Source organism: Chaetodon trifascialis, chromosome 13, assembly GCF_039877785.1.
Source record: "Chaetodon trifascialis isolate fChaTrf1 chromosome 13, fChaTrf1.hap1, whole genome shotgun sequence".
NCBI lineage: Eukaryota > Metazoa > Chordata > Actinopteri > Chaetodontiformes > Chaetodontidae > Chaetodon > Chaetodon trifascialis.
The window spans coordinates 27,787,337-27,809,509 of NC_092068.1; the positions used below are offsets into that span (position 1 = coordinate 27,787,337).

The 22,173-nt window shown below is 42.8% G+C and overlaps 4 protein-coding genes across 6 annotated transcripts in view; 3 read left to right on the forward strand and 1 right to left on the reverse strand.

Moving 5' to 3' along the window:
- zc3h15 (zinc finger CCCH-type containing 15) overlaps nucleotides 1-2,809 on the forward strand; it is a 12,319-nt gene extending 9,510 nt beyond the window's left edge. Inside the window, exons 10-11 of the mRNA XM_070977435.1 lie at nucleotides 473-608; nucleotides 1,545-2,809. Coding sequence (XP_070833536.1) covers nucleotides 473-608; nucleotides 1,545-1,735 — 327 coding nt within the window. The 3' untranslated portion in view covers nucleotides 1,736-2,809. The remainder of the gene's footprint in view (nucleotides 1-472; nucleotides 609-1,544) is intronic.
- The window catches only part of LOC139341288 (uncharacterized), a 209,831-nt gene that overhangs the window by 157,676 nt on the left and 29,982 nt on the right, over nucleotides 1-22,173 (forward strand). The window lies entirely within an intron of this gene.
- rbm45 (RNA binding motif protein 45) lies at nucleotides 3,327-11,189 on the reverse strand. Of its 2 annotated transcripts, XM_070977438.1 has the most exons (11): nucleotides 10,846-11,189; nucleotides 10,014-10,136; nucleotides 8,832-8,958; nucleotides 8,119-8,244; nucleotides 7,075-7,245; nucleotides 6,605-6,734; nucleotides 5,886-5,979; nucleotides 5,199-5,356; nucleotides 4,829-4,904; nucleotides 4,546-4,683; nucleotides 3,327-3,946 (listed from the first exon to the last, which is right to left on the reverse strand). In XM_070977438.1, exons 1-10 carry the CDS (start codon nucleotides 11,119-11,121, stop codon nucleotides 4,567-4,569), a joined length of 1,398 nt encoding a protein of 465 aa, XP_070833539.1. In that variant the 5' UTR covers nucleotides 11,122-11,189; the 3' UTR covers nucleotides 3,327-3,946; nucleotides 4,546-4,566. The 2 variants fall into 2 exon arrangements, with proteins under 2 accessions (XP_070833539.1, XP_070833538.1); XM_070977437.1 differs by having other exon boundaries at nucleotides 3,327-4,683.
- LOC139341167 (cytochrome c) lies at nucleotides 13,794-17,489 on the forward strand. 2 transcript variants are annotated; one of them, XM_070977539.1, is made up of 3 exons: nucleotides 13,794-13,895; nucleotides 15,591-15,765; nucleotides 16,210-17,489. In XM_070977539.1, exons 2-3 carry the CDS (start codon nucleotides 15,597-15,599, stop codon nucleotides 16,353-16,355), a joined length of 315 nt encoding a protein of 104 aa, XP_070833640.1. In that variant the 5' UTR covers nucleotides 13,794-13,895; nucleotides 15,591-15,596; the 3' UTR covers nucleotides 16,356-17,489. The 2 variants fall into 2 exon arrangements, with proteins under 2 accessions (XP_070833640.1, XP_070833639.1); XM_070977538.1 differs by lacking the exon at nucleotides 13,794-13,895 and adding an exon at nucleotides 14,068-14,498.

A 22,173-nucleotide genomic window follows, 5' to 3' on the forward strand; every position in this document is an offset into this window, starting at 1 on the left:
CTTACCTCTACCAGGCGATAGGCGTGTTCCTGCTGCGCTGCTGACCTGATTCTAATGAAGCCCTCTGCCGTCTCAACAAAATTTAGATTGCCCATTTTTCCAGTTCAGCACACAAATTGAAAAGCAGCAGCTGCACAAAGTGAAACTGAAACTAAGTCTCCAGCTTCTGAGGACCGTAAGTAATCCCTTCAGAGAGGGACCGTCCGCTGTCCGCCTGGATGGCAGGTTTGATGTAACAACAGAACATTTTCCATGTTTCCTCTCAGACTCATCAGTGTCCCTTCATTCAGCTCCTGGTCCACTTCGTTTTTTCCCTCATACTCAGAAGTTGTTGCAGGTTCAGTTGTGAATCTTTTCACTCCTTCTCCTCCACAGTTCACACACACACACACACACACACACACACACACACACACACACACCAGCCTCTCATTTCTTACTTACTTTGGCCTGTGCGCAATTTTTATTTCAGATCAATACAACAGAGGTCCAGGACATAGACTTATCCCGTTTTGTTCCACAAGAGGTCGACAACACAGGCATTACCGTGGCATCCACGGACCGTTTCACCTCCAGGAATAAGACTGAGCTGACGGAAACAGCCAGCGGTAAGAAAACGCACTGATTTCTGCAGGCAGTGTTCATTTTGACAAGAATTTTAAATTTAGCTTTAGTCTCAGTCACTTACTAAAAGTATTACATTGAAAATTGTAGTTGGTTTAAGTCATATTTTAGTCTTTTATTTTGTTTTCGTCAAGATTTTTGTTTCAGTCAAATGTTTTAGTGAGAATTTTCTAAGTTTCATGATACTGTGATGGATTTTGAGCTATGCTTTTAGTCAGCAGGCTGAGAATGTGACTGACTTGCCGCACTTCTATAAATCATGTAAAGATGAATGCAAACGAATGTACATGTAAAACAATTCTGCTTCCTCACAGGTCATCTGTTTATTTTCTGCATACATGTTCTGTGACTGATTCATTCCCTCTTCATTGGCAGACAACCTGGAGAAGTACAAATACTGTGAAATTATTAGGTCTGACTTACATTCCTACTCATCGACGGGGGGGGGGGGGGGGGGGGGGTCTCTCCTCTTCCTCCTCACTTGACATGCTGGTTAAGACAAGGCGCTCGTCTTTGAGTGACCAGCAGCAGCTAAAATAGTTTCTTTTTGCTTTGAACTAGCCAGCTCAGACGACCTGTGAACACTAGCTTGCCTGTTGCAGCACTAATCATCCAATGAGATGGGGCAGTGGGAGTTTGACTGGCACTCGCAGAAGTGATTGGTTGAAAGGGAAAACAACGAGCAGGTCGTCCGCCTGAACACAGACCACTTTTTGGTCTCGCCTTCACTCGTCAGGGTGAACGGAGATTTTGCTGTAATTTTTGGCAGCGGTATTTTTTTCATTTACATTGTTACAATGCAGTCATGCAATAAACTAACGTCAGTGAACACTCTGTGACAGAATGAACAGTCTGCAAGCAGCCAATACATTCAGCTCAAATCATAAAACATGATTTCACTAATCTTCTCTCGTCGACAGAGGAGCAGCTGAACGGAGCTTGCGGTGGCGCCGAGGCCAACGGGCTATCGGGAGCAGAGGGAGGCGGGGAGGACGGGGGAGGGGAGGATGAAGAGGATGAAGAGGAGGTACCAGTGGATGAGAACCTGTTCACGGGAGAAGACCTGGAGGAGCTGGACGAGGAACTCAACACACTGGCGCTGGAGGACTGAGGGGGTGTGAGGTGAAGCTGGGACGGACTAAGTGACAAAGGGATGGACTGATGGATGCATGGAGCTAAAGAACGAAGAGACCAGATGTTTGAATGATTTTAATTTTCAGAGACTCCAGTAATAAAGCCTGGTTATATCATGACATCACTGCCTGTCAGCCATTTCCTGTGTCACATCCCACAATGTCCTCTCTCCATTGGGTGTCCAGATTTGACCGCAGGGCCAATTGGGGTTTAACAGGGCCAACTCGTCGTGAATGTGTCAGAATTTCCTTTAAAAGGGAACCAGGCTGCTTCTGTGATCAGTTACGAGTGAATGGAGCGATAATCAGACTGAGCTTAAAATGAAAGCGCCACACTGGTGAGATTGTCCTGTGAGACCAACATTATCCATGAGCAGCAGCAGACTGAAGTTACACAATGTGGGAAGTGACCCGCGATCCTCGCTTCGCTCGCTGTCATACCAAAACCAAGAGCTGAAGTTTGAAGTTGCACTCTCATCTTTCTAAGAAAGATCGTTTTCCCTCCACAAATATGATTCATTTCGCTGAATTTACAGAAAAGTTCAGGCCAAGTTTCTGAAATGTTGGGATGTCTTTCTGAGACCAGATGACTTCTAGAATTTAACCCCTGCAGGGAAACCTAATGGTCCCATTGTCAGCCCAGTACTGTAAATAATGCTCTCATGAGTTTCCTCCTGAAGAAATAAAGATATCTGTACATCCAGTGTGCGTCTCTTCTTGGACGACGTCCCACATGTGATTTAAACAGCTTTGTCTCATCAAATTGGCTGAAATCCACAGCTCTGCTCGGCTTCGCACATCTTTACAGTGACTGTCTGCTCATTGTCCGATGGTTTGTGTTTCCAGGGAAACCGTCTGTCCGGCAGACCGACACACTGGTGACCCCACATGGATGATCATGTTGCTCTGTAGCTGCTGCATGTGTTCATAAGCAACTGTTTGCGATCAGGTTCACCACATCAACAAGAAAGCTGATGCAAATAACATCAACATTGGTGGGAAATTCATTACAAAGTATCAATACAGACTCTGCAGTATCCATCTGCTCCTGCATGAATGTGTGCTTTCGCTTCTTTGAAAGATGTTTATGATGCTTTTCCTCACAGCGTCACATCAACAATCACATCACATCAATCACATCAACCTGTTTCTGGGCTCCAGTGCAGCACAGACGCAGCCTGGTCTGCTTTTCAGAAACCACAAAATGATGTTTTGGCTGGTTAAAATATATAACTATATCAAAGCATCGCCTTGGTTTTACCTGAAAAACTTATTTAGCATCATAAGACGTCAGCATCACGTCAATGGTCACACATTCAGACTGAGAGCAACCGAATATCCACAAGACTAATTTTCCTGACCCGATGCCTTCAGTCCATCTTGCCTCGAGGAGAACGAATCCCTCCCTTCTCTCAAATGTGAAGATCCGTGTTGCTGTAGCTTCAGCTGACAGTGATTGGACTCAGTTTGTATGACAATTTGTGTGTGAAATGTCAGTAACCATCAGTGTTGATTACAATGGACTGTCCAGTTCATCAGACAGCAGGAAAGAAGAGACGACACAGGCTCGACGGTGCGTTCAACTGATCTTTATTTCTACGCAGACAAAAACAAAAAAGCTCACAGTTAGTCTGACAAACACCTTTAAACTAAGGAGGAATAACGAGGAATTACAGGTCGCATCATAAGAGAGTGAAAAAAAAGAAGAACCAGACCTGAAAAACAAAGCTGTCTGGATTCATCTTTACAAACTGTGTCTTAGCTAATGACCAGACTGCAGCCTCATACACACAGTCCTTCAAGGACACAATGCTGCCACACACCTGGACTCCAATCTATCTCCAGACACTTGAAGTGTTTCTGCCGGTCGAGAAATCGTGATGTGTCACTGCTGCAGATGGACATTGGTTAGTCCAGTGGACACGAGCCAAAAGCAGTGTCAGGGTAGACATGATGTACGAAAAGCTTGACACCACAAACGACACACACGGACATCGCTGCTGTTCACAGGCTGTTTATGATTAAGACTCCATCTTAGTAGCGGGTGCTGCTATGTGCTATCAGTGAGTCACAGCAAGGTCATTGACCACAGGTACGGTCAGACAGGTGTCAAAGGTCGTGTCAGAAGGTCTTGATGTCGGTCGGTCGGTCGGTCAGGTCAGGTGTCATTGTGTCATGACAACAGTCGCCTAGGGAACAAGAAGCTGCATTGTTATTCACAGGAAGAGAAACAAGCGTCATTAGAAACTTGCTGACATCTCGTCACACTGAGTGGTGAGTTCCAGTTTCACAGGAGTGCACGTGTTAGGAAGAGTGCACGAGGACACGTGAGGATGAAGACGCTCTCACACACAGATTTTCACAGGGAGGTTCAAATATTTTAGATTGTGCATTAAGTATTTAAGACAAAGTATTTTTGTAGTAATCTGTATCTGAATGTACTCTAAGACCCTGCAAAGGAAGCAGAATGCTAGACTTGAGTATGATTCTATTCTACTCTTGAGGGGAAGGTTTGTATCTTCAGCACATTACTTTGTACTGCATGTACTTCATTTCATGATCACTTCTTCACTGGGTGGACAGTGAGCACGTCCACCTCAAACACATGTTCCTTAACAACAATGTGAGAAATGTACCCTTTCTGCTGTGTGTGTGTGTGTGTGTGTGTGTGTTGCACAAACCATGTAACAGGCCTGACAGAATACTTTTGCAGTACATTGTTACCAAAATACTGTGTTATCCAGGTGTCCTGTTATTCGTACTGGCGTTCCTGCAGCAGCTAACTTACCGGTCATTTCTGTCCGTGGTCTTAGTAGGTGCGAGGCCGTTTGTGGGATTCTTCTCTGGGAGGATCAGCCAGCATCACCTTCATCTTCACCCCGTTGACGACCCGACCGTGGAGCACTGCCATGGCCTCGTCTGCACACTGAGACAGAGACGGATGAATAGAAAGGAGGAGAAATACTTGATTTGGTTTGACACCATCTGAATGCAGAAGCAAAAGAAGAGAAACATAACACTTCACTTCTTCGTCATGAAGGGGTTCATCCTGCGTCATTTCACAGTCTCACCTGTTTGTCTGCATACTTCATGTATCCGACCTTCCTCCCAGGAACCAAATGGACCTCAATAAGGGAACCAAAGCGACTGTAGGCCCAAAGACAGAGGGGAAAAGCAGGAACATCTGTAATGCTGGAGCGTCATTTTAACAGCAACATTACAGTCATTTTAGAAAATGGAGCTTGCTGATCTCATCCAGAGTCATTTGCATGATTCATTTTTAGAGCTGTGATCAATTGAACCTTTAACCCTCTGGCTAATGGACCATTAGTTTCAGCATAAGCATGATGTATTATGCATTTTGTGACATTCATGGAACAATGTACATTTACAACAAATACAATTAGGTTTAAAGTATGAGTCAATCCATGGGACATTTACCAGAAAACGTCTTCCAGCACATCCAGGGGCAGCGGGGAGGGGCTGAACACAACAAACAAGCGCTCCTTGGCCTTGCTGTCGGGCAGAGCGAGCTTCTTCGGAGGGGGCAGGTTGACATCTGTCTGAATCCGGGACATTGAGGAGACAGCGGAGAAGCCCTGGTGGACACCAAAGAACAGCAAAGTGTTTAAATCTTCTGTAATTACCAACTTTTCTCATGAATTGTTTCATCTGTGAAGGCCTGGAGGAAGAATTACGCAGAACAGCAATTAACCTTGGGTAGTTATTTAGAGGCTGAGTAGTTTTTTAAAGTTATGATGATGATGATGATGATGAAGATGAAGATGAAATTGTCTTCAGTGAAGGACCACAGCAAGAAAAATGGAAATACAGAACAGAACTTACAAATATTGCTGTTTGGTGTGAGTTTACCAATTAATCTGATTGATATTCTGCTGAAATATAATCAATCTGTGCTCCAACAAGTCTTTCTGAAGATGAAGAAAAACTTTGCAGAAGCAGGATTTTTTGATCCCCACAGCACCGGTCCAATAAATGTCGAAAACGACGACAAACAAACGGTACAGAAGAATTAATAAGAGTGACTCCATTCAAGGCCGAAACAGACAAAAGAACCCAGAGATGTGACGGAAGTCAGACTGTCAGGTGTGGATTTAATGCACTCACAGGGGGTTTCATCACTTGGCTGGTGGAGGGTCCGTTCCACACTGCAGACATCATCTGGGCTGCGACAAACTGCATGGCCATCCGACCTACAGGACTGCACACAGACGAGCTTCAAACACCTTCAGCGCTTCACACCCATAAGATGCTGCTGTGACCGAACTAGACGACGAAGCCTCCATCAGAAACAAACTGCTTCAGATGAACACTGGGAACGTTCCAGGTTCATAAAAACGTCTCACGTTGTGTTTCTAAGATGACTTTTTTGTTATTTAAACCTTCTGGGGTTTGGGCTCTGGTACCGCTAACACCTTACACAGACCAGCTTACTGCTCAGGCTGCTTTTTGACGCTTCTCGGGAGCTTCGTCTCTACATGGCGTCGACAACTTTCTCCGCTTCAGACTACGTACGTCTTTGTCTAAGATATAAAGACTCCTCTTGTCATCAGGACACTCTGGAAAACTCACATTCCTCCATGAATACTGAGGTACAAATGAAATGTGACCATGAAGACGTACAGAGAAGGCTGCTGTTAATTATCAGTGGAGCTGTCACACACTCAGATCAGAGAGATGAAGGGCATTTCTGCTCCTCACCTCCATCCACTTTGACCCTTCTACAGACAAACAGTAAGTCTATGTGTTTTTAGTATTAAGTGTGTGTGTGTGTGTGTGTGTGTGTGTGTGTGTGTGTGTGTGTGTGTGTGTGTGTGTGTGTGTACCTGCTGCGGTCCTCTCCATCATCAACAAAATTTACTGCCAGTCTATTGCCAGGCGGATATTCAAAGCCATTCAGCTTTTCTTTGGCGTACACTGCTGATCCAAGATTACTGTAGCGAATCAAAGCATGACCTGAGAGCACATGACACACAGGAAACAAAAACAGCCAATGGGGTAAGTTTCCAGTGGAAAATTTGGCACAGGTCGGCATATGGTTTACACCTGTACACCAGACCGGACCCCAACCCAACCCCAGCTCTAACATCTGTTAAGAGCCACAGTGGACTTCTCGGTCATCAGAGGTCTGGAAATTAAACAGCTGGAGAACCACATTTATAGTGACAGACTGTTTAAAGTAGGAGGTCAACACTTGAACGGAAGGTTCTGATGTAAAGACGCCTTCGTTCTGTGGCAAGGAACCGTGTCGAGAACCCAGATGAGCGAAGGCCGTCCTGTGTGTTCCATCACTAACCTTTGCTCATTCCGTAAGCGTCTCTCTGCAGCTCACAGTATTCCATTCCCGGAATGATGTCAAACAGGGCAAAAATCTGCTCCTGGGTCAGTGCAGCCCGTGTCGACATCATCAGGCACCGCGTGAAGTCGCCTGAGCGGTAGTCCATCACTGGGTAGGTGCCAGGGTCCGCTGTAGAGGGAAGAGGACCACCAGGGTCGATCAGAGGACAGGGACAGCTGCAGCGAGGGACTCGCAAACATGTTCACATCAGAGACCTTCAAGAGGAGACGCTTCAGATCCAAGTTTCCATTCTAATTCAGTATTTTTTGTTAGCTGATGTAATGTCAGTTCCCTTCTGAGTGAATGAAACACTGAAACAGAAAATCCTCATTAAAGACTTTCAGCCTCCTCGTTTGTGTCTTCATTTGAACCATCTGTCTCTTCATCATTTAAACCCCACTGAATGAATGAGGACAATCACACCTGCTGTCCCAACAACATTCCTGCTTTTCCAATCAGTGTTAGTCTTTTCCTTCTTTAAATGAGTGAAACAATCAGTGTGCTCGTACTAATCACCTGCATCAGTGACACAGTAAGACATTACTTAATCCCTGTGGGGTTCCCCAAATACTCATAAGTCACCTCAACCTGAACTCATCAGCATTTGTATTTTGGCAGTAACGTCCTTCATTTTTGTTACTCATACTTCAAAATGTGTATGGTGCATTGCTTCTGTCTATGTTTACTTGCTAGCAGTCTTCTTCCTGCCTTTGCTGGTGCTCTGCTATGTTTCTCGGTGCCTTACTGCCACCTGCAGATCAGCAGAATAACATGAGACCATTGGTGGCGGCCCGCTCACATAAACGATCCTCCATAGTGTTTCCAAAAAAAAAAAAAAAGGCTACTGTTCAAACCGTTAAAATCTAGCCACTGGTTACAGGCTCTGAACAATCCACAACACACGATGGGAGTGACCTTTAATGTTGATTGGACTTAACTGCCACTCATGAAGCCTTAAACGCTGATATAACAGAAAAAATAGAATGTTACACAACTGCGTACCCATAGGTAAGGCATACTGGTTCATGGAGTCGGCACCACCCATGTATTCACCTCTGGCCGCTCCCCCGGTGTAATCCTCTGTTGCTGTAGCCTTGGTGCGAGGTTCAGCCAGGATGGCCCTGTAAGCTAATAACACCACCACCACCACCACCACCACCACCACCATCATCATCATCATCATCATCATCATCATCATCATCATCATCATCATCATCATCATCAAAGTGATGACAACCGTTTACACACGCAGTACGTTAACAGGCTGGAGACTCAGCCTGAGTTCAATTCAGGAAGAACCAGGATCAGGGTGGGCGGACATCTGCCTCGACCGGTTGGGTGAGAGAGGGAGAGCAAGAGAGAGAGAGAGTGAGACAGACAGAGAGAGAGAGAGAGAGACAGACAGACAAAGAGAGAGAGAGAGACAGACAGACAGACAGACAGAGAGAGACAGACAGACAAAGAGAGAGAGAGAGAGAGACAGACAGACAGACAGACAGACAGACAGACAGACAGACAGACAGACAGACAGAGAGAGAGAGACAGACAAAAATGCACTGAGAGAGAGAGAGAAATGCACTGAGAGAGACAGACAGAGAGAGACAGAGGGACAGACAGAGGGACAGACAGACAGAAATGCAATCACAGTTCACTTCTGAGTGTGTAGAAATGTAAAAAGTCTTCCAGTCCAGCAGGAGACTTTCACCCAATCTTACTTTTGTCACAGTTCTCTATCGCGAGTGCAGCTTGGGAGGGTTTGTAGTATCTGACGTAGCCCAGGCCTTTACTTTCCCCTGTGGTCTTATTCCTGATGATCACACAATACTCAATATCACCATATTCCTGAGAGAGAAACACACAGACAGACCAGAAGTAACAGGATTTGTATTCATCCTTCTAACCTGGTTATTTGGGATTTCACTTTATTCCTTTCTAGGGGTGGGCAAAAATATCGATATGGCAATATATCGCGATAGTTTGTCTTCCGATTCAATATCGATATTCAAAATTTGAATATCTATATTTTTTCAATTAATAAATCAGATTTCAGAGGGGTTGTAAGTCCAGTACGACTTCTGCAGGGTGTCGCTGTACTGCTACCTCACTGCAAGGCACTCTTCTTCTTCTTTTCTTTTTTTCCACTGGCAGTTGCAGAGAGGAAGTGGAGCCGGAAAAAAACAAGCAAGCATGGCTGGTAACGTTAAACTAGAGACGCCCTCGAACTTTAAGGCAGATGTTTGGAGGTACTTCGGATTCCAAAGGAAAGGAGAAACACACAGTGAGCTGGACAAAGAGTACGCTCTTTGCAAACACTGTTTCATTCCTATTAGATATTCGGGTAACACAACAAACTTGCGAACTCATTTAGCACGACACCACCCCGACATATTAGCTCAGCTCATGTTGTTCATGCAAATATGTTGTAACTTGTACTTGTATAGTTACAATAAAATGGCATGGATAATTTGAAGTACATTGTTTTGACTCAGTTTGTCCCATGAAATATCACTATCATCTGATGTACATACCACTCGGATTTTAAGATGCATAATGCCTTTTACATTTTTCACAGTGAACTATGTAGAATATCGCAATATATCACAAAATTTGGATATCGCGATTTCATATCGTGTCTTGACTCAAGTATCGTGATGCGTATCGTATCGTGATATATTTGGCAATACCCACCCCTATTCCTTTCACATATTATGTTGTTCATGTGAAACAGATAGCAGTTAGAGGCAATAAAAGGTGGTTAATTAAGTGTATTCTGCTTTGTAGTCTTTTAGTTTCTTTGTAGTTTTATTTTACATACAAGTGAGGCTTAAAGGCAAAAAGAAATAAAATGTGAGCAAGCAATGACAGACCGTGTGCGACTTGAAATGTGGTGTACTTACTTTGAAAGTGTTTTTGAGGTCCTCCTCTGAGAAGGTTTTGGGGATCATGACAAAGATCCTGGTCAGCTCCTCATCCTCAACGTCTCTGTGTCTCGTTGAAGACCGTGACTGAGCGATGAACACCTGCAGTCGACCAGCGAGGGAGAAATGGTTGGGAGTGATTGGTTACAACCGGGGTCTCATAAAACATTCAGACATCCAGAGCAAGCTAGAATTAACATCAATTAAGGGTTTTAAAACATCAACATGTAGAGTTAAGCGTCATAAAAATCAACAGACATGGAGGACGCCATGTTTTCTCTCTCCAGGGTCAACAGCGCTTCCTGAAAAGTCAAATTCACCTAAATTTCCAGCAGCATCAACTCATGCTGATCATTTTTGATTTTGAGATGTTTGCTTCACTTCAGTTCAAAGAGGACATGAATGGACATTTTTCTGTGCCACTGAACCTTTCCGCCGTCCAGGTTAGTCCAGATTATCTTCACTCCTGCTGTTCTCACAGCGACTAACGTTATTCCCACATCAGTCTGAATCCCTGCATGATGTTCAGTTTTTCCTGTGTGTTCATTTGCTTTGAGCGCCACAGTCCAAGCTGCCGTTAGCTCAGCGGTAACTTGGACACGAAGTACTTGCAGTGATTGACGCCATTTGGGAGACACTGAGGAAACGTGGGTTTTGACTCGGGTGTCGGTCTTCAATGAAACCAACATGGGCGGCCGGACGTCACGTTTAATTATTCGACTCTTTCACGAAAACGCTCAATGTATTAACGGAAAATTGCATCGGTTCCGTGCGTTAAGCTAGCCGGGCCGAGCTTATTCCTTAACGTTACCTTGACGGGTTTCGTCCCTTCCACCAGCACTTTTCCGTGCATTTCCTCCATGGCCAGGCAGGCCTGAGAGGACTTGGCGAACTTCACGTAGCAGATTCCTTTGGACTCCTTTGTCTGCTTGTCTTTGACGACCCAAACACCCTGGATGTCCCCAAACACAGAGAAACTTTCCCGCAGCTCATCTTCGGTTATTGACCGACTAGTGACCGCGAAAAGCCGGCTGTTAGGAGGGTCGTCGAGGTTTTCGGTTGGTTGTTTAGAGGCGTATTCCTCCATCTTCACTTCCTCCTCATCTGAAAGCTGCGACTGTCTGCACCCGTTGGTGCTGCCTTAAGGTGCTGTCTGGAACTTTCCCCTTCAACTTTGAAATTTGGAATTCGCAAATGGGAAGCAGTAACACCGAGGTCTATAGATGGCTGCTTGTCGTGAGTTGAACATTTGCATCAGTTGTGTTATTTAATATTTAAATGTGTGTTTAAACGTTGTTTCATCTTGTCATTGCCAAAGGTTGTGAGTTAATTGTGTCAATTCCCACAGTTATGAATCTATCGCTGGCGCAGATAGTAGTCGACCCCAAAAGACCGTGAACGTTTACTGCCACCTGCTGTACAGGAGGAGTAAGAGTACTGTATGGTTCTCTGTTAATGTTACGTAATAAGTATAGTCAGGAAAATGTACTTTAAGTATTAAAGGCAAAACGAGTCAGTGTAGAATGGCCCGTGTGACTGATATATAGGCTTATAATATAATATAATTAATTATATAATATATTATATAATTGATATTTTTTTCATGCTTTCATGGAAAAGTAGAATTTCTCTATTTTAGATGGTTGAGCTACAAGCAAGCTCATACTGAACTGTTTGGGACTGCAACTAATATTATGGATGAATCTGCTGATTATTTTCTCCAAAAATTGATTGTTTGGTTGGTTTGTAAAAATAGTGGGGAAGTCCGTCACAGTCACCCAGAGCCGAAAGTAACACATTCATGGTGCTTGTTTTGTCCAACCAATAGACCAAAATTCAAAAGAGTGAAAAATAAATTTAAATAATTAAAAGGATAAACAGCAAATCCTCACATTTGTGAAGCTGGAACCATGAAGCATTTTTTCATGAAAAATGTTAATGTTCATCAAAACAGTTAGCAATTTATTTTCTGCCAGTTGATTAATCCACCAATAGTTTCCACTTGGGAGGACAGGCTGGTGTTTGTTAGCTAGCTTGCGCACTCGTTAGTGCAAAGACTCATGGGAGTGTTTATGTTCAGAGTTCACGGGACTGACATTGTTAAATGTTCATGTGTTGTAAATGTCGTTTTCTGGTTACTGTTGTCATGTAATGAGTTGGAGAGTGCCATGGTGGTTATTTTACAGCGTGCCGCCATGGCTGTGACTGGCAGGTAGAGTGAAGGCTTCAGTAAGTGTTCCTGTTCCCTGGAAGTGTTGAATGTAAAGAAACATCATGTGCAGTTTATGGGGCACAGGATTTGCTGTTAGGCTGAGATCTCTGTCTCATGAGACTTTCTTCCACATAACTGGCCACAATATGTTTGGAGTGCAAAGATCTTAATCTTAAAAGTAAACCCAGTGTTTTAGATTACGTAGTAGAGCAAAAGCACAATATTCCCCACTGAAATGAGTGGAGTAGGAGAAAGTGGTAGGGGAAGAAAATATGTGAGTTAAGTATAAGCACTTCAAAATTTAAGTACTGCACTTGAATGTAATTAGTTATGTTCCACCACTGTAATGCACAGAAAAATATTTCTATGTTTGGAATATGTAAAACATTAGTAGATTTACTATATTTTAATCAGATGTTGGACTGTTGCGTCATTGACCTACGTAACATATAACATATACACAAGACAGTCAGCTGACAGTGTGCCATCACAGCCTTGTGACTTGTTTGTCGGTTGAGGGTCTCAGGAAAGTGCCACCATATGCTCGTGTGTGTGTGTGTGTGTGTGTGTGTGTGTGTGCGTGTGTGCGTGTGTGCGTGCGCGCACATGTGCACCCTCTTGAGGATAAATGTTTAGATTATAATGGCTTTATTGTGGCTGTGGCATAGACATGCATTAATTCCTGTGGTGTTGGCCTTCACACTGTGTATCTAATACAAACTTATGTTGATCTTTGTGAATTTTGCCAACCATCTGAAATTACATTAAGAGTCATGAAGTAACCCCAATTGACCTCTTACAAACTAAAGGGGACTGTGCCCTTGAGGTTGTGACTCCTTCACTCTTCTTCTTCTTCTTCTTCTGTGAGGACACTGTGATTACCTTTACCTTTAAAAATCAGCTCAGTGCCCATGTGTTTAGATTTGCTTTTGAGTAGTTTTATGAATTTCCTTATTCTTATATTTGTCCTTAATTCATATCAAGTTTATGTCTTTTATTGTAAAAACATTTGTGAAGTCTGCTCTACAGTGGTGCTTTGTGTATAAATCTTGACTTTACTATAATTTTATTGTTATTAATATTATTAACCTGTTAGAAAGGTTGTGTATACCGATAATGATAAATACTTTCAATTGTCCATATTAGCAGTGAAGAAATGCAAATTAAATGTACTTGTGTATGTCCTTATAGGGCTCCTGCAGCAGGTGCCCTTTTCTCCTCAGTGGAAGCTGGGAAATGCGTGATGCGTGTTCGTGTACTAAGACACACTTTTCGCTTCCTTCCCTGGACCCTTGTCTAATTTCCTTCTGTACAAGCGACGAATCAGCAACATCAAATGTGATATTTGTGTTTTATCAGTGTGTATTTGAGGTTGGTATCCTAAAAACTGAGCTGATTTCCAAAGAGAATTTCACAGATTAATTTGGGTAAGGGAGCGTCTTTTACAGAAATGGGACTCGGCTGGGTAGATGTGACACGTCAGGATTGAGAGGCGAACGTCTGGCACGTGATTGGGTGATGACGTCAAAAGCCAGTGCCTCTAAAGTGAAGTGACCTTCTTTGCGACCGACAGATACCGCTCGCCGGCTGAGAGAGATAGACCGTCCCTTCCTCGGAGTGATTTTAACCCGGCATATTTTAATCAAAAGGTAAACATTATTACTTAATGTTGAGCAGTTATGTCATAGAGAGGTTTGTTTGAACCGTTTTGCTCAAAATGATGCTGAAATACAGCGAAGAGATATTGGGCGGTTGAACACTAACGATAGTCTCTTGCTAACGTTAGCGCCCATGTTGGTGAATAGCCCGCTTGCTCTCTTTGCGTGAACTGAAAGGGTTACTCAGCCTGGACCGTTATTCAAGAGAAATGCGGTATTGTGCGGTCTTGTGTAGGATTCTGTAATTGCTGTAAAGATGTCTATTTAAGATGACCAGACGTTTTTAGTGTCTCATGGAGTCGGTGAAGGTGTTTGCTAGTACTGCAGTGCTGAGTGCGACATTTGGACGCCGACATTGAAGCATCCTTGACAGCATGGATGGGTTACACATCCCGGCTAACCTTAGTAGCCGGCTAGCCAGGCCAAGCTAACATTAACCTTATAGTAACTCCGTGAGCTCTGCCATATCAAACAGAAAATGTGTGCAGAAGCACAACATTAGCTGTCTATGCATGAAAGCTGCCATCAGTTTGTAGTTGTCCTTCATGCTTCATGAGGAGCATGTCTGTCAGCCGGTAAACCGCCATGTTAGAGGTTTGTATAGGCTGTGATACATAAGACAACTGTACCATCCCATTTTCTTTAATTGCTACCACGTAGAATGCCATGTACACCTTAAGGTCCGTAAGATGTAGTGAGAAAAAAATACTATTACATGTTATATAACGTTTAGCGTAACTCATGTTAGCTAACGTTAGCCAACGTTAGCCGCTTCACAGTCATTGTTGTAGGTAGTTTATCTCAGATATGACTGCTGAATATGGTTAATACTACTACTGCTATTACTACTACTAATAATAATATTAATAATAGTCATAATAATAATAATAATATTAATAGTGTGTTTTGTATTCATGCTCCTCAGAGCATTAAGTGTCACATTTGGCCCCGAGGTCACGTGTCCCGGTGACATGAGGCCGTTACTGTAAATCACGGAACAACACAGTTAAGCACTTTACAGTGAAGGCCTACACAGACTGCAGACGGAAGTCAAACTGGTGGATTTTAGTGGGACAGTTTTCAGGCACGGTCGCACGTTTTGTCCTCATTCAGTCCACAGCGACGCGCATCGCTAACGCACGTTTATCCAAGTACATTAATGGTGACCCGTTTAAAACCCATTAAAGCTCGTTTAAAACATATTAAAGCTGTACCGCCACAGCGGGATAACCGTGAAGACAAACCCGACCAGCCTGGCAGCTTTTCCCGTGAGCTGCTGGAGAGACTGAGCCCCCACAAACAGCCCTAAGCTAACGTGTTCTTCGGCTGCTTTGGTGAGGTTTCCTGTGCAGGTTTCTGGAAGGTTTCCTTGAAATGACCTCGTCAGGCTGCCATTGAACAGAGGAATGTTCTGACTGCTGATTGGCCTGTAAAGAAAGTGGTCACCTTACACGACCTTCACAAGATGGCGTCGGTCAGACGGCAGTGAATGAGCTGCTTTAAGAGTTCTATGAATAGAAGATGGACAGTTTATGTCAGGTCTAAGGTCACACCTTCTTCTTCTTCTTCTTCTTATTGTTATTATTATTGTCATCATCAAGACCATGGCTTTGATTCTGGATTATATAGATTATTCTGACTGTGTCTCCCCGGTCTGTCCTCTTGGACGTCTTGTCTTTTGTGCAGCTGACTATGGGAGACATCGCCAAAGGAAAGAAGGCTTTTGTCCAGAAGTGTGCTCAGTGCCACACTGTAGAGGAGGGGGGCAAGCACAAGGTGGGCCCCAACCTCTGGGGTCTGTTCGGACGCAAGACCGGACAAGCCGAAGGCTTCTCCTACACAGACGCCAACAAGAGCAAAGGTCAGTGGCTTTGAGCTCATGGTTACTGCCATTATGAACTAATCTGTTTTGTGACTCATTCTTGCTCGAAACTCAGATATATTGAACTTACAATGATAATAAAAGAGAAAAAAAGAAGCAAATTGTCACATTTGAGGAACTGAACCCAGACATATTTTTTAATCATATGATCTAAGTTATTACTTAGTTATCAAAACTGCTGATCAGCTCTCTGTCTGATCATGCCAACACTAGCACCAGCAGCAGTTTATACGTGCGTAAGGCTTTAAAAGATTAACTCTGGCATCGCACGTCTGTTTTTTTTTTCACCTTTTGGCTCAGAGGTCATATCCCTCATTTATCCCGTTTTCGTTGCTGATCGTTTGTCTGCTGTCCATATGTATGTTCATATGTACGTCGCTTTGGATAAAAGCGTCTGCCAAATGACAAATTGTAATTGTCCAGGTATCATCTGGGGCGAGGACACCTTGATGGAGTACCTGGAGAATCCCAAGAAGTACATTCCTGGAACCAAAATGATCTTCGCTGGCATCAAGAAGAAAGGAGAGCGCCAGGACCTCATTGCATACCTTAAATCAGCAACATCATGAAGTAATCATAAAAATCTGAATATTTAATGTCATTTTATTTTTTGTTTATTTTTAGGCTTGCATATGCTAAATATGTGGTTTTATGTTTGGTCATTTGAATGTAAGGTTAATTTATATTGTCTAGGGTTAGAAAAGTGGCACATCTTGTGAGCCCATAAATTCACAGTAAATGTCACTTCCTCTTTCATTTCAGGGCACGAGCAGTCGATCAAGTGGCCAAACATAAAACTACAGTTCGTGTTGTTTTTGTCAATCTGTACCTCGACTCTAACAAGCAGAACAAATGAGGCACATGTAAAATTTCTCAAACGGATAGGTTTCCTGACCTGTCTCTCATTCTGATTTCCATGACAACACTTGTCTGGTACTTTGGCCATAGACCTCATTTTTAAAACTACAGCTGAAAGAAGTCATCTAATATTAGTTACGTCAGAGTGGTGATGGGTGGAAATCTTGGGATTTTGGATGGCTGACTGGTACTGACTCTAATTCTCCTCCCAGCCTTCGTGCCAGCTGGAGTTTCTCACCTTACAAGGGGCGACACAGTGTGACTTATGTATTGGTGGCCAGAAACTCTAAGTCGCCACGAATGCTCTTTAGAATCCACACACTGACCCTTAGTCCTGTAAAACCTTTGGACAGAACCTGTTGTTGCACTGGTCTGTCCCTGAAGCAGCCCCTCTGAGCTCCTGTTTTTACTCCCAGCCTGTCATCGGGCTCGCTGCAGGTTTTTTTAATGTTGTGCTCATGGTGACACGCTGCCTCTTCAGTCTGGTTCGCGGAGTACAAACCAATGCCTTTGAAAGCACCACCATGCTGAGATCAGTGTGAAATCAGCTGGCAGGCAGCACAATCATGCCTAACAATGTTGTAGATCTACTTTACTGTATAGAAGAAGAGAAACGGCACCATCAGGAAAAAAGGAAGATTGTTATTTACCTGGTTTCACAGGCCTTAAAGAGTGTTGTTTTAACTTATTTTACTGTAATCTGATTGGCTGCGTCTGTAAAAGGGTTCGATGGGGCTGCTTGCTCATGGTGCACATAAACAGTACTTAAATGTGGGAGCTATGTTGTGTAGTTGTGGGCAGGATGAATGAAGGATCAATTAAAAGAAAACGTCCAGAAATGTAAACCAGACTGGTTGTTTCTTCCTTTCAAGCTGTTCAGTACTTGTACTCTTGATTTTATGGGTGAGCTTCAGCCAAGAGACGATCAACAGTCGTCTGTGAATGTTGACAGAGAGAACAATGATCCCAAGTGTCAGATGATCAGAGGCTGCAAATGTTAAGAAAACTGTAAAAAACTATTTGAATTTGATTGGTGAAGAATGAGCACAAACAGTGAAGTTCCTTTTTCTCCATTTATCTTATTCAAGTTCTCTTTATCAGAGCTGTTTTCTTCAGTTAAGACCAGATCACTTCTACAATTACTAAGCTTAAGATTTATTGATGAGAAAATTAAATGTGAAATATTCTTATGAAATTGTTTCTAAAACCAGTAACTTAAGTTCACTTGACTGTCTTCTCATTTCATCAGACCAGTGTGTGTTAACCCCCCCCCCCCATGAAATCTTTCTAGGAACTGAGGCGGCTGAGGGCAGCTCAGGTGCTGCCCACTGTCAGGGTTAGTGTCCACCCGATCAAAGCTCAATGTACAGCAGAGACGTGACTGGATCAGTCCACCTGTGTCTTCACAAAGCTGAGCACGTTGCACACCTGCAGCACGTTTTTCCAAATGGAGAAAGCCAAAGAAATGGCTGCAGTTAATTCTGTCTATGAAGTAGTTCTGGTGATCACATTGGTTTAAATGTCTTTTTCCTTCATGGCCTCTGGTATCTTTGTTTAAACTCAAGGACAGACCCATGGGGCGTTAGTAGCACCTGGTGGCCAAAGTGGGTATTACACAATAAAATGCATTTCATAACACCGACCTTTGTAATGAAAGACAAAAGAACACCGTTCACATAACAGGTACAGGAAGTCACGCTGAGGATGAATGGCTGAATGGCAATCTCTAAGCAACAATTTAATTAACTGTATCAGGAATAAAGCTTTGAGTTGTATCATCTCATTTTATAAGGGCATCCCAGACCATACACTCATAAGAACAATTAGAAAATCAATGATGAGATAAAAACGCCAGGGAAATTAAGCAGTTACAGACAGAATAAAAAAGGATACAGAATAAAATCAACTAGATATATGTACATTATATACAAGAGTATCAGAATACTATTGCCTTGGGAAAGGACATGATAGAAAAATATATAACACAGTAAAAATGTGTAATATTGCAAAAGATATTTACACAGATGTAATGGACATGAGAAACTGAAAACATAAATTAGAAAAATGATCAGATTGTAAGGAAATAATCTGTGCCAGCATTTGTTGGAGCCCTAAACATAAAACATATGACAGTTTTCTTGGAGGTAAAGAAAACAGTTTTGTGGATGTGGATATTTAAAATGAATGTGGAGGGTGGAGAAGTTATCAGACCAGATATGTCACATGTCAGACTTGTGGATCCTGGTGGTCCAAGTGGGTGTTTCAAAATAAAATGCATGTCATGACTCGAGTTGTGTTCAAGGAAATAAGCTGAACAGTGACTGTAAGGATACAATAAGGCATCATATTGAGAGAGTGAGCTGAGGTGTACCAGTTTCATTAGCAAGAGAGAAAGCTGCAGTATTTGATATCACCACTATGCGTGCCGACGCGCAAATCAGTCGATAAAACATTTTAGGTGCATCACAGGTGACAGAGTGTTAAGTTTGGGTGGCATATCAGTGCTACTTTAAAACAGCACTTTCTTATCATCGTGTCTGCAATGTAGTTATAGAGAGCGACCTAACAGGGCGCGCACGCACACACACACACACACACACACACACACACACACACACAGGAGCCAGCTGCAAACGAGGGCCTCCCTTTTGAGATATAAATACAGCTGATATATGACCCAAGTACAGGATTATGGATGAGAAGCAGGTGGTGGCTGTGGCAGGATGACGAGACTCTGCTGGCACAAACGACACAGAGAGCTCAGAACATACAGGATGTGAGGTCATATGAGGGTCTCCAAAGACAAGTGTGTGTCAGCATTAAAATGGGAAATGATAGTGCTATTTTGACTCTTATAGCTCATATTCAGCAACACAAGGCAACTGTTTTCAATGCAAAAGCTCTAAAATCCCACAGCACACGACCCGCTGAGGAACAAACAGCAGAGAGACACAGTCTGGTGAATGTAAAGGTGCATTTATCAGATTAAGAACCAGATATTTCCCTCAGGAGTTTTTAAAGACAAAATGCAAAGCTAAAGGAGAGTCAATGTTGGTCTTATATTTGCAGAGTGGAAAGAAACAAATGGTGCATACTCATGAATACATATGGCCACAAGAGGGCACTCTGTCCACACAAATATACCTGCGTGTACTTGTGATTTTTCATTGAATTTTTCATTTCCAATGTTCCTATGAATTCTTTTTGTTTTCAGTTCTAACTTTCAATTTAAGATTTTCCAGTGAATCTCTTCCGTATAATTCAGCTTCCATTACACGTGCTTTCCTTTTTCTTTCTTTTCTTTTTTCTTTCTTTTTTTGTTGTTGTTGTTGCCATATTCCATGTAATGTTTGTCGTTTTGACCTTTCAAGCAAATTAGCATCTTAACTATTTTATTTTTATTTGTTTCTTTCTGATGATTATTTCATCCATATATAAAATTATTCTCCACGATACTGACTTTTTGTCATTTTACCTTAGTGTTATTAATTATAGCTAGTCATTTAATCAGCTGTCAGATGTGAAACACCTGCTTGGTAGACTGCTTCATGATTCAGGAATGGCCTTTCTTTTAACATAATGAACAGTATCATTTAGGAAGTAACATGATGATGAGCATTTTTAATTCATGTTAAATGAAAAGCTGGAGGGTATTTTTGCAGATACAGCAGGATTGCGGTGTAAACATGGCTGCCACAGATGGGAAAGAAAACAAAAACCCTTCAGGGTCGCAGTTCCCAAACATTCCTGATGTATTCAGATGACCTTACAGGGAATTCTCCCATCAGGCCCCATTCCAAGCTGGACAGCTGCCATGAGAATCATGCTTCTTAAAATCCAGAATGCCCCTTTGTTAAACTCTCCAACATTTCTTAGCAGCCAACTTTCTAAGTGTCTTGACGTCTGTCTGTCTGTCTGTCTGTCTGTCTGTCTGTCTGTCTGTCTGTCTGTCTGTCTGTCTTCATCCAGCTCTCATGTTAAAAAGGAAGTCTTTTGGTGGAAATATGAAGCACATTCAGATGATGCAGTGTGATTTCTAGTAGCCATACTGATGATTCACAGTGACAGCGGCTGGGCTGTTCTGACTGACACATAGCACAGGTAAACTTTTAAAAATGTATGTGGACATAGAAATGTGGACCCACAAATGTCCCAGATCACCTAATTTCTTACCCCAAATGTATGTTCATATTTATACCTATACCTATCTATACCTATATTTTGGCCATATGTCTTTCTGTTGAGGCCGTTTGCTATATTAATCAGTTCAAATTGTGTTGATCACCAGAGCTGTAAATAACGCACTGAAATGGCATATCCACATGTTCAGAATTTCATTGGCTATTGCAAGCATCAGTCATCTGCCAAATCGTTTGCGATTAGCTTGATCTTCACACGGAAGGAGAGAAGGAGGCCCTCCTGTTCAGCTCAGACTGCTATTGGTTTCTGTGGTTGCTACACTTCATGTAGCAGATCATGATGGTCGTGTCATTTGAAACCTGAGACTCCACGGATAGTGACTGTCTGTATATGTTTCTGGAATTTGCAATGTGGGAAACAGGGAAGCCGAGTACACCGCCTGCTAATTTGAAAGCAGAAAACATCTTTCTTTTTGAGCTAAATATATTTACATTTTGCAGTGGATCATCTGGATCTTATTTCATGTTTCCAGGTGTTTTTTGGTCAGAGTATTAAAGGTCTGTGGATCAATGAGAGTTGCCTCAGTGTTGCGGGAATTTTAAAACAATTGTTTGTCTGCTGTTGCCCTTTTCCCCCTGTCTAACTCTTCAAATGATGACTATTATGAGCAGAAATTTGTGGGTAGCTTTTGCGTCAACAGAGAGGAAGAAAAATAAATAATAATAAATTCTCTGATGTCCTGTGGGTGGGCTAACTAGCCAGCAGTCCAAATTAGTCCAACATTAGTCGCCTCACCATCTCACTGCTATTAGGCTCAGTGTTCAGCTGTGGATTCACAGACCTGAAACATCGGCCCACGGCTGATGCTGATGGTCCTGAACCACTTTCTGTGGCTGGTGGTGAAGACTGACTCCTCACAAAAAATGTCCTTAAATCCATAACTGCTAGTAACTGTTTCAGTAGCTGGTTAGCAACCTCACTTACACACAAGACAACAACCCCTCATGACAGTGTTAGGGCCTACAGACCATGACATTTGCTCAGTAATAGAGCTTTGGTCCACTGATTTGCAGTCCAGTCAGACAGCCTGATGGGAAAGTTGTTTTAAGAACCGTAAAGATTCTGTACTTTGGAGAAAACATTCGGGACTAGAGGCCAAGAAGCCAGTCCCTGCTCCACTGTTCTGCTTAATCCAAATATGAATACTAAGTTTCTACGTTTTTAAATTGTTGATATGATATAGGGGGAATGCGACACCTGAAATTGATCAGAAGCAGTCGATAGATAGAAGACATTAAGAGTAAAGTAAAGAGTAAAACATTGCAGCTGATAATGGATCTTCTGACAGCAGTCGAGTGGAAAATCTCAACATGGGATTTCTCACACTGC